Source organism: Manis javanica, chromosome 4 (assembly GCF_040802235.1).
Source record: "Manis javanica isolate MJ-LG chromosome 4, MJ_LKY, whole genome shotgun sequence".
NCBI lineage: Eukaryota > Metazoa > Chordata > Mammalia > Pholidota > Manidae > Manis > Manis javanica.
Window position 1 is genome coordinate 170,579,147 of NC_133159.1, and position 12,611 is coordinate 170,591,757.

Genomic DNA, 12,611 nt, shown 5'->3' on the forward strand with positions numbered 1-12,611 from the left:
TGTGTTTGAACACTTAATATTATTTAATACATAATATCTCACTGTATTAAAATATCATACTTAACTTCATTTTAAACACACAGACTTTTAAAAAATGTTTGTATTCTTCAATACAGTAAAGACACAGATATGTGTCTTTATGTAACTCACATGAGAGTTTATTCACTTAAAATATTTTTGCTTTTTCCAGATTGGATTAAAAGAAGAAAGATAGTGTACAGTTTGTAGCCCAATGGAATGAATTGATAATAAAGTTTTCATGTTTTCTATATTTATATTTGATTTATTTTGTTTTCGTCTTCTAGTTTTTATGTTTTTGATGTAAAATATTCAAACTTGATTTCTACTTCTGATATAGGTTCAACCTTAAAGTGCAATTGCAGATTTTAGCAAGCTTCATGCTCACTGGAGTTGCTGGAGGTGCAAAGTATGCTCAGAATGGACAGCTTTTTGGTCGCTTTAAGCTTACTGAAACACTTTCTGAAGATACTTTGGCTGGACGGCTGGTGATGACCAAAGTCAATGCTGTTTATTTATTACCAGTCCCTAAAGAGAAGTTAGGACAGACCCAGGGAACCAAAGAGAAGGTTTATGAAGCTACTATTGAAGAAAAAACAAAAGAATATATATTTTTAAGGATATCCAGGGAATGCTGTGAAGAACTTAATCTTCGGCCTGATTATGATACGCAGGTGTGTGTTGAAATGTGGCAACGTAACTATCCTTGTCTGTGGTCTCCCTGTCAGCTGATACTCTTCTGGTTTCATTTCCCTTCTTCCATTACCAAAAGTGCATTTGAAGTGTTCTATGGAGGGGCAGGGAATTGGACCTCTCATAACTCTCAGAGAAAACTGATTCCCTTTAATCTAAGTAACATCTAAAATGTTCAGATAAGGTTGAGCTTTTTGATTAGAGTTTTAAATCAGCAATGGAAGAACAGATTAAACACGGCTACATCCTGGGACAGTCCTCATCTGAAGTTGTATCTGCTCCTGTTCTCTTTGTCTTAGTGAATTTTTAGGTGGACTGTATGTTCAGTCTGCCATATTTTGCTAGAAAGCTAATCTTTTTTCTTATTAAACAAAATTTGATGAATATTATTTATTCATAGTAAATTGATACAGTGTCATATGCCTTGTTTTTATCATGCAATAGATGATATTTCACAGGTGTTCTACTGATGTTTTCAGATATATTCTTCACAGGAATGAAAGACTCATAACCTTCATTTAAAGATTAAATACTTTACAAGTGCCTCAGTTTCTTTAGATGTAAAACGAGGTTAATAATAGTATATACATCACTGGTACTAGTAAGTAAAATAGTCTATGTAAACTGCATGTTACAATGCCTGGTACTAAATAAAAAAAACAAATATTAGCCATAATAATTATTATTAGAATATGATTACACTTTAAAAGAATCCCTAAACTTGGTTCCCCTAAAAAGCTATCTCCAAAAGTATTTGAGCTGCAAGCATTGATCTTTGCTTTAATGCTTTTTTAAAAAAATTTGTGTTTCAGGTTGAACTTCAGTTTCAATTAAATCGATTACCCCTCTGTGAAATGCATTATGCGCTAGACAGGATCAAGGACAATGGGGTTTTGTTTCCAGACATCACTATGACTCCAACCATACCTTGGAGTCCCAACAGGTACAAAAAAGGAGATACCTCATTCATTAAAGAAGTTATGTTAATGTTAAATTGAATATCTGTATCAAATCACTCCAGTATACTTTTTTAGGAAGTTTGCCCATATTCTTTAGGAAACATGTTACTAGTTGAGAAAGGAGAGTAAAAGAATGTTTGAGGTTCATCATGTATTTTTTTCACTTTTCCTCAGAATCTAAATGAGTTAGTTGTATTGCTTTTCTCAACAGCCTTAATCTGATAGGCTGTTAAGCAATTTAGGAATATTTCTGAGTAGAACTTGAATGGGAAAATGAAAGCCTTTCTAAAATGGTTCAAAGGGTTAATTTAAAATAAATTTTGAATATAGAAGACATTTTTTAATTTAGGAAAATGGAGAAAATGTCATAGAATGTACTACTTCAGAAACCAGTCTCACGTTAATGGTTGTGTGTAAATATTTTTCTGCTTAATTTCTCTTTGGCACCTCTTTACATGGAATTGAATGTGATGCTTCTGTTTTGTTTCCAGACTCATAGTGGTGACAGTTGTATGGCTGCATCTTTTTCATCCTTTTGTCCTCTTGATCCCTGTTTCTGCTAGCTCACGCCATCTTTTTAAAAAAAATCTCAGTGGTTCTACAGAACAGAAGTTTATTTATCACTTGTGTCAGTCCCCTTATGGTAAGGTAGCCCTGTTCCATCATGGATGGAGGCTGTAGTATTTTCAGTAAGTGGTTTCCAAGGTTTCACACTGCATGTTGGCATTCAGCAGGCAGATAGAGGAAGATGAACACTGGATCAGGTGGGAAATTTGTGTGGGCTAGGCCTAGAAGTGGCATATACCTCTTCCCCTGACATTCCATTTCTTTTAGTTCTGAAAACTGAACAAAGCAAAATGTGCTTACAACACAAAAACCAAATCATTTCTCCCTTGTTTTTGCTTATCCTTCTTTTCCTTTCCCCATTCTTCTTTTTATTGCCAGAATTCTTGAGTAAGAATAGTTTGCGTATTTCTGGTATTCTTATGTACTCATTTTGTAATCTCTTTTAGCCATTTCCTCATTTTCCTGAAAGTAATCAGTGATCTACTAATTGTGAAAATCCAGTGACATCTTCTCACTTCTCATTTGACTCAGCTTCTCTGCGTCCTTCTCTTCCCATTCATACAGTCAGTGCTTACTTTAGAGCTGGACTCTTTCAGTAGCCTTCTGGTCAGCATTCCAGCCTGCCGTCTGTGTCTGTCTTCTCTGGTCCATCCCTCATATTTCTTCCAGAGTTAGTTTGCTAAAATAATCATTTCATTTCACTGATTACAGATGTCTAAAGGCTTCTTAATATTATGATGTGGTCTAATTGACAGTGCTTTCCAACAATACCTTTCCAGATTTTTTACTTTTTTCTATTTGACTCTCTCCCTTTCTCTCAATCCCCATGCTCTAGCCATACTGAACTACCTTGAAGTTTAAGTATCCCTATACTTATTTGCCTCTTTATCTTTAAAAAAACTTTTAGCATTTAAAAAAAATTGTGATAAAATCTATTCATATCTATGATTTAATATAAATCTATATATACATAAAATGTACCACCTTAACCAAGTTAAAGTGTCTAGTTCAGTTACTGTTAAGTATATTCACATTGTTGCTCTATCCAGAACTTTTTCCTCTTGCACAACTGACACTTTATACCCAGTAAACTCTGCATTTCTCTCTTTCCCAGCCCTACCTTCTTATCTGTGATTTTCTCTCCCTGAAATCATCTTTCCCCAATATTCATCTATGGAAGATCTAGATTTAGTCCAGCTGAAGTAGCCTCTCCTTCAAGTAGATGAACCTGACCTGACACCTCATTATTCCAACAGATAATTAACTGGGTGCCTACTGTGTGCTAGATTTAGTCAGTTTTGTCCTTTCAAGTATGATTTCTCTGAAATTAGTTTTTGTGAACTGTGTACATTTCTTCTATCTTCATTAGTCTCTGAGCTTTTTAAAGGAAGAGACCACATCTTATTTATCTTTGAATCCCCAACAGGACCTTACACATTATTAATATGTGACACATTTGAATTATTAAGAGTTTGAAGTTTAAAGAGGAAAATTTGGATTTTAAATGTGAGGCCCTACCAATAAACATTTTCTTCCCCATGTATTTTCTTTCTTTATTAAGGTATCATTGATATGTGATCTTATGAAGGTTTCATGTGAGCAACATTACCGTTACTACATTCACCCATATTATCACGTCTCCCACACCCCATTGCAGTCACTGTCCATCAGCATAGTAAAATGCTATAGAGACACTACCTCTCTTCTCTGTGCTATACTACCTTCCTTGTAATCTCCTACAGAATGTGTACTAATCATAATGCCCCTTAATCCCCCCTCCCCAACTACCCTTCCCACCCACTTCCCTTTGGTAACTGCTAGTCTCTTCTTGGAGTCTGTGAGTCTGCTGCTGTTTTGTTCTTTCAGTTTTGGTTTGTTGTTATACTTCACAAATGAGTGAAATCATTTCGTACTTGTCTTTCTCTGCCTGATTTATTTCACTGAGCATAATACCCTCCAGCTCCATCCATGTTGTTGCAAATGTAGGATTTGTTTTCTTCTTATGGCTGAATAATATTCCATTGTGTATGTGTACCACATCTTCTTTATTCGTTCATCTACTGATGGGCACTTAGGTTGTTTCCGTATCTTGGCTATTGTAAATAGTGCTGAAATAAACAGGGGTGCATATGTCTTTTTGAATCTGGAATTTTTTTTCTTTGGATAAATTCCTAGTAGTGGAATTTCTGGGTCAAATGGTATTCCTATTTTTAGTTTTTTGAGGAACCTCCATATTGCTTTCCACAATGGTTGAACTAATTTACATTCCCACCAGCAGTGTAGGAGGGTTCCTCTTTCTCCACATCCTAGGCAGCATTTGTTGTTCCTAGTCTTTTTGATGTTGGCCATCCTACCTTGTGTGAGGTGATACCTATTGTGGTTTAATTTGCATTTCCCTGATGATTAGTGATGTGGAACATCTTTTCATGAGCCTGTTGGCCATTTGAATTTATTCTTTCGAGAGGTGTCTGTCAGATCCTCCACCCATTTTTCAATCAGGTTATTTGGTTTTTGGGTGTTGAGGTGTGTGAGCTCTGTATATATTCTGGATGTTAACCCCTTATTGGATATGTCATTTAAGAATATATTCTCCCATACTGGAGGATGCCTTTTTGTTCTACTGATGGTGTCCTTTGCTGTACAGAAGCTTTTAAGTTTGATGTACGCCCATTTGTTCATTTTTGCTTTTATTTCCCTTGCCTGAGGAGATATGTTCAGAAAAAATTTGCTCAGTTTTATATTCAAGAGATTATTGCCTATTTTTTTCTTCTAAGAGTTTTATGGTTTCATGACTTACATTCAGGTCTTTGATCCATTTTGAGTTTACTTGTGTATGGAGTTAGACAATAATCCAGTTTCATTCTCTTACATGTAGCTGTCCAGTTTTGCCAACACCAGTTGTTGAAGAGGCTGTCACTTCCCCATGGTTTATCCATGGCTCCTTTATCATATATTAATTGGCCATATGCACTTGGGTTTATATCTGGGCTCTCTATTCTGTTCCATTGATGTATGGATCTGTCTTGTGCCAGTACCAAATTGTCTCGATTACTGTGGCTTTGTTGTAGAGCTTGAAGTCAGGGTGTGTAATCCCCCCAGCTTTATTCTTCCTTCTCAGGATTGCTTTGCCTAGTTGGGGTCTTTTGTGGTTCCATATGAATTTTAGAACTATTTTGTTCTAGTTCATTGAAAAATATTGTTGGTATTTTTATAGGGATTGCATTGAATCTGTAGATTGCTTTAGGCAGTATGGCCATTTTGACAATATTAATTCTTCCTATCCATGAGCATGGGATGTATTTCCATTTATTGGTATCTTCTTTAATTTATCTCATGAGTGTCTAGTTTTCAAAATATAGGGCTTCCACTTCTTTGTTAAGTTTATTCCTAGGTATTTTTTTTTTTTTTAATGCAATTGTGAATGGAATTGTTTTCCTGATTTCTGTTTCTACTAGTTCATTGTTAGTATGTAGCAATGCAACAGATTTTTGTGTATTAATTTTGTATCCTGCAACTTTGCCGAATTTCGATATTAGTTCTAGAAGTTTTGGGATGGATTCTCTAAGGTTTTTTATGTACAATATCATGTCATCTGCAAACAGTGACAGTTTAACTTCTTTACCAATCTGGATGCGTTTTATTGCTTTGTGTTGTCTGATTGCCATGGCTAGGACTTCCAGTACTATGTTGAATAAAAGTGGGGAGAGTGGGCATCCTTGTCTTGTTCCCGACCTTACAGGAAAAACTTTCAGCTTCTCTCTGTTTAGTATGATGGCTGTGGGTTTGTCATATATGGCCTTTATTATTTTGAGGTACTTGCCCTCTATACTCATTTTGTTGAGAGTTTTTATCATGAATGGATGTTGAATTTTGTAGAATGCTTTTTCGGCATCTATGGAGATGATCATGTGGTTTTTGTCCTTTTTGTTGATGTGGTGGATGATGTTGATGGATTTTCGAATATTGTACCATCCTTGCATCCCTGGAATAAATACTACTTGATCATGATGGATGATCTTTTTGATGTATTTTTGAATTTTGTTTGCTAATATTTTGTTGAGTATTTTTACATGTATGTTCATCAGGGATATTGGTCTGTAGTTTTCTTCTTTTGTGGAGTCTTTTCCTGTTTTTTTTTTTTTTGTATTAGAGTGATGCTGGTCTCATAGAATGAGTTTGGTAGTATTCCCTCCTGTTCTACTTTTTGGAATACTTTAAGGAGGATGGTGATAGGTCTCTACTAAATGTTTGATAAAATTCAGCAGTGAAGCCATCTGGTCCAGGCATTTTGTTCTTAGGTAGTTTTTTGATTACCAATTCAATTTTGCTGCTGGTAATTGGTCTCTTCAGATTTTCTGTTTCTTCCTTTCAGTCTTGTTAGGTTGTATTTTTCTAGAAAGTTGTCCATTTCTTCTAGGTTATCTGGTTTTTTAGTATATAATTTTTCATAGTATTGTCTAATAATTATTTGTATTTCTGTAGTGTTCACAGTGATTTTTCCTTTCTCATTTCTGATTCTGTGTATGTCTGTAGATTCCCTTTTTACTTGATAAGTCTGGCTACAGGTTTATCTATTTTGTTTATTTTCTCAAAGAACCAGCTCCTGCTTTCATTGATTCTATTGTTTTATTCCTCTCGATTTTATTTATTTCTGCTCTAATCTTTATTATGTCCCTCCTTCTACTGACTTTGGGCCTCATTTGTTCTTTTTTTCCCTAGTTTCATTAATTGTGAGTTTAGACTGTTCATATGGGATTGTTCTTCTTTCCTGAGATAGGCCTGCATTGTGGTATACTTTCCTCTTAGCATGGCCTTCGCTGTGTCTCACAGATTTTTGCGGTGTTGAATTATTGTTGTCATTTGTCTCCACTTATTGCTTGATCTCTCTTTTTATTTGGTCATTGATCCATTGATTATTTGGGAGCATGTTATTAAGCCTCCATGTGTCTGCGCTTTTTTATTTTCTTTGCGTAATTTATTTCTAGTTTCATATATTTGTGGTCTGAGAAGCTGTTTGGTACAATTTCAATCTTTTTTAATTTACTGAGGCTCTTTTTATGGCCTGGTATATGATTTATTCTTTTATTCTTGAAAACGTTCCATGTGCACTTGAGCAGAATATGTATTCTGCTGCTTTTGGGTGTAGAGTTCTGTAAATGTCCATTAGGTCCATCTGTTCTAATGTGTTGTTCAGTGCCTCTGTCTCCTTACTTATTTTCTGTCTGGTTGATATGTCCTTTGAAGTGAGTGGTGTGTTGAAATCTCCTAAAATGAATGCATTGCATTCTATTTCCCCCTTTAGTTCTGTTAGTATTTGTTTCATCTTTGTAGGTGATCCTGTGTTGGGTGCATAGATATTTATAATGGTTATAGCCTCTTGTTGGACTGACCCCTTTATCATTATGTAATATTCTTCTTTATCTCTTGTTACTTTCTTTGTTTTCAAGTCTTATTTTTGTCTGATACAAGTACTGCAACTCCTGCTTTTTTCTTCCTATTAGTTGCATGAAATATCTTTTCCCATCCCTTCACTTTTTGTCTGTGTATGTCTTTGGGTTTGAAGTGAATATCTTGTAGGTAGCATATGGACAGGTCTTGTTTTTTTATCCATTCAGTGACTCTATGTCTTTTGATTGGTGCATTTAGACCGTTTGCATCTAGGGTGATTATTGATAGATGTGTACTAATTGCCATTGCAGGCTTTAGATTTGTGGTTACCAAATGTTCAAGGTTAACTTTCTTACTATCTAAGAGTCTAACTTAACTCACCTAGTATAGTCTTACAAACACCATCTAAAGGGTTTTTTTTCCCCTCTTTTTTCTTCCTCCTCCATTCTTTGTATATTAGGTATCATATTCTGTACTCTTTGTCTCTCCCTTGACTGACTTGGCAGGGTAGTTGATTTAATTTTGCATCTGCTTAGTGATTAATTGTTCTACTTTCTTTACTGTGGTTTCATTTCCTCTGGTGACAGCTATCTAGCTTTAGGAACACTTGTATCTATAGCAGTCCCTCCAAAATACACTGTAGAGACAATTTGTGGGAAGTAAATTCTCTCGACTTTTGCTTATCTGGAAATTGTTTACTCCCTCCTTCGAATTGAAATAATAATCTTGCCAGGTAGAGTATTCTTGGTTTGAGACCTTTATCTTTCATTGCATTAAATATATCATGCCACTCCCTTCTGGCCTATAAGATTTCTTTTGAGAAGTCTGATGAGAGCCTGATGGGTTTTCCTTTGTATGTGATCTTTTTTCTCTCTGGCTACTTTTAATACTCTGTCCTTGTCCTTGATCTTTGCCATTTTTATTATTATTTGTCTTGTTGTTATCTTCCTTGGGTCCCTGTGTTGGGAGATCTGTGCACCTCCATGGGCTGAGAGACTGTCTCCTTCCCCAGATTGGGGAAATTTTCAGCAATTATTTCCTCAAAGGGACTTTCTATCCCTTTTTCTTTCTCTTCTTCTTCTGGTACCCCTATAATGCAAATATTGTTTCATTTGGATTGGTCACACAGTTCTCTTAATATTTTTTGTTTCCTGTAGATCCTTTTTCTCTCTGTGCCTCAGCTTCTTTGTAGTCCTGTTCTCTAATTTCTGTTTTATTTACCATTTCAGCCACTATATCTAATCTGCTTTTAAGTCCCTCCATTTTAAGTTTTTCTAAGTTTTTATCTCTTTCTTGAGGTCCTCTCTGAGGTCTTGAATACTGTAGCTCTGTGTCAGGTTTATGACTTTTGTTTTGAAATTGTTATCAGGAAGATTGTTGATTTCAGTTTCACTTAGCCCTCTTTCTGGTGTTTAAGGGATTTTGGTTTGTACCAGATCCTTTTGCTATTTTATATTTGTAATAATTAGTGTGGAAAAATAACTTGTGTTGGTGGCGCCCTCTTGTGCCAGAAGCTTTGCTCTCTGGAGCTGCCCAGGCTTGGAGTGATGGTGGGGGTTGCAGGTGTACAGCACTGGTGCCTGCTGGGAGGAAAGAACCCTTTCCTGATTCCCGGCTGCAATGCCTTCTTCCAGGCAGCAGTGCCTGCTTCCACTGCCAGGGCCAGTGGGCCAAGTGTGCAAGGAGGAGCCTCTGCATTCTGCCTTTGGAGCTGCTGTTGATATGCTGCCCTCCAGCTGTCCTGGTCTGATGGTGAGGGCAGCAGGTGAGCAGACTAGTGCCTGCCAGGAGGAAAAAGCCCCTTCCTGCTTCTCAGCTGCAGTACCTGCACCCACTGCTTGGGCCAGTGGACCAAGTCCACAGGGAGAAGCCTCTGTGTCATGCCCTTGTAGCTGCTGTAGCTGGGGCTACCCTCTGGCTTGCATGGCGCAATGGCAGGGGCAGCTGGTTTGCGAATCAGTACTAGCTGGGAGGAAGGAGAGGTAGGCTGTGTATTGTAGCAGGGGGGCCTTGGTGATGCATTGCCAGCCAGAGGGATGTAGCATGTGAAGCTCCCAAAAGTTCCCAACCTCCTGGGCAGAGTGTTCTGGGACAATTTTGTCCACCTGTTCTTTCTCCTGAGCAGCAAGCTCTGTGTAATCCTTGCCCCTTTAGCAACCGTCTCGCTGTTGGAAAGTCTTTCAAAGTGCCTGCCTTTCTTTTGTCTGTGAGCAGCCGGTTGTGAGTCCCTGTTCTCTACAAGTGGCTGGAATCTCAGTCTCTCTTAGTATTCCACCTGCCTTTGCTTTCCAACTCCACTAATCTCCAGAGCACCATGTCATGTGGGTTCGTGCTGGAGCAGATCTCCAGGGCTGGCTATTTAGCAGTCCTGGGCTCCTGCTTCCTCCCTGCTCTGTTTCTCTTTCTCCCGCTAGTGAGCTGGGGTTGGGAAAGGGCTTGGGTCCCACCAGATCGTGGCTTTGCTACTTTACCCTTTTCTGGCTTGCATGGCGCAATGGCAGGGGCAGCTGGTTTGCGAGGGGCAGCTCTTTTCTCCAGATGTAGGCTGTCTGTTGCAGTGTGCTTTCCAGTTGCTCTTTAAGGATTAGTTGTATTTGCTGTATTTTTGTGTTATATGTGGTTTAGGGAGGTAGTTTCTGCCTCTTCTCATGCCACCCACCATCTTGTTTTCCTACAAGTAAACTTTTATGCATTTATTTGATATGTTTGCTTCTGAAAATTATATTGTATATAAAAACATATTCAAATACTACAAGTGTTAGCTGCTAAAGTCACTAAGAAATATTAAATAGCAAAAACCTTTCAAGCAGGAAGAGATTCTATACCACTTTAATTCAAATAGTAATTAAAAGATATCTGGATCTAGGAACATCCTGAGAAGCCATTAACCATTTAAAATCTTTCTGGAATAAGTGTAATATAGATAAATAAAATTGAGAAGTTAAGAATCTTGAGCATATAGCCTACAAATTAATTATAGTAATGTAGTAGACCAGGGAAAAAAAGGATTTTGAATTAATTTGGTTTAGGGAATAAAATAACTTGTATTTTATTCAGAATAAACTTGAAGAGACTTTATATTGTGTTAAATTATCAAAATCAGAGATGACTCTTACCAGCATGTAGATTATTTAAAATCTTCCCTTCATTGAGCAGGTGGGACAATAAAAAAAGACAGCTTGTTTTGCTCATTGGCTTTCTATAAATGTTCATTATTCATGACCAGAAACTATAGAGAGACTGACATTCATGAAGTTCCTGATCTGCTCTGAGCATTTGTTTACACTGAAATAGTTGGTAGAACAGGCTTTTAAAACTTTTTTGTATGTGTTTTGGAAATGTGCGTTGGTCAAGTTATGTCTAATTTTTCTGATATCCTCAGAAAATATTATAGTAATAGAAGCTAACATTAATTGAGCATTTACTGCTCAATTATATTTCTAAACAGCTTGCTTATGATAATCTCATTTGATCTTTAAAATAACCATCTGCTAAAAGTATCATCTCCATGTACAGAAAAAGGAACCACTGGGGTCAGGTATCAGAATCATAGTGGTTGGGTGTGGATGCAAATAGTAGTTTACTGGACTAACTGTGGCTTAAACAAGCAGACAGAAGCCTCGAGGTAGGTGGTACAGGGCTGGGGCAGCTACTCAGAGTGCCAGCAAGGACCAAAGTCTTCCCTGTTCCCTGCCATAGACCATGTTGGTTTTCTTCTTGCTGCCTGTTACCTCATAATTATAACTTGGCTGCGGCAGCTATATTTACCACGAGTTCGTGCCAGCCGGGTGAAGAAGCAAGAAGGGCCACGTTCTAGCCAGGCTGTGTTTTTGTTTTATTGGTTATAGAAGACCTTCTGAGGGACTTCTTTCTATATCTCATTGACCAGAATTGGTTTTCCAGCAGTAGAAGATTGGTAATTGGGTTATTAGAACTGTCTAGGTGCACTAGTAGTTGCTAAAGGCAGAGAAAGTGCCATGAATGGTTTTGGGGTAATTATTTCAGTGTCTGCCTCATGTCTTTGATCTGGACTTAGCAATCACCTACAGCAGTTTCCTCATTTATAGCATATGGAACATTGTTAGGTACTGGCAGAATTGTGAGTAAATAGCATGGTTATGCTGAAGGATTCTTTGGAGTAAAAAGCTTGAGCTTTAGTGAACAGTTACTAGGAAATCTAGTACCACTAGTGAGAGTTCTTTTGTTTTGTACTTAAAACTTTCTTAATTTTATAAGAATAGGTAATAGCATGTGTATATGGTCAGAGTTTGTTTTCTAAGGTTTTACATTATTTAGGAGACTTGTTAGGAGTTATCTGTCATATAGCATTAGTTATCATTTAAAAAAACTGAACATGTTAAGAGTATTTTCTATAAATAGCCTCTGATTTAAGTAGTGTATAGCCTCTCAGAGAGGGAATTTTCCTGTCTAAACTGTGACCTTGTATTTCAGGATTATTTCATGAACACTTTCATGCAAATTTTCTAAGAGTCTCTTTACACACCCTTCCTATTTTGGTTCACATCCCTATCATTTTTACCATAGTTGCAGCAACATTTAGTTGTGAGAAAGAATGCTATTAATTCTCCACTTGGTTTGATCCCTTTCAGCAACTGCTGTCCATTTAAATCTTCGAAACTTAGCCAAGTCATAGAAAGGACACTCGTCACAGAGATCTCATTACAGCAGCCATTTGTGCTGCCATGACAGGTGTTCTCTACTCAGAAAAATATGTATATGTATATTATTTATGTGTGTGAAGATATTAGAGAACATGTCTAGAGTTTGGCCTTTGATACCTTTTTAGGAAAAACTGCTATTTTCTGAATTAAAACTTTGTGGAAGCTTGATGTCTCTTTACCAGGGACGTGTTTTAACCTTTACGTAAAAGATCTTTCAGTGGACTGGAATTTGAAATTCAGTTAGTTTACTTTTTGCATTCCATTTGTTATGCAAAGAACTTAATACTTTATTAATACCAGAAAA

The 12,611-nt window shown here is 36.9% G+C and overlaps 1 protein-coding gene across 7 annotated transcripts in view; it reads left to right on the top strand.

Moving 5' to 3' along the window:
* Positions 1 to 12,611, top strand: part of HELZ (helicase with zinc finger) — a 164,561-nt gene that overhangs the window by 66,782 nt on the left and 85,168 nt on the right. For all 7 annotated transcript variants that reach the window (XM_017652794.3, XM_017652797.3, XM_017652796.3 and 4 more), the window contains 2 exons: positions 359 to 692; positions 1,524 to 1,654. In XM_017652794.3, the coding sequence (XP_017508283.3) occupies positions 359 to 692; positions 1,524 to 1,654 (465 nt within the window). The remainder of the gene's footprint in view (positions 1 to 358; positions 693 to 1,523; positions 1,655 to 12,611) is intronic.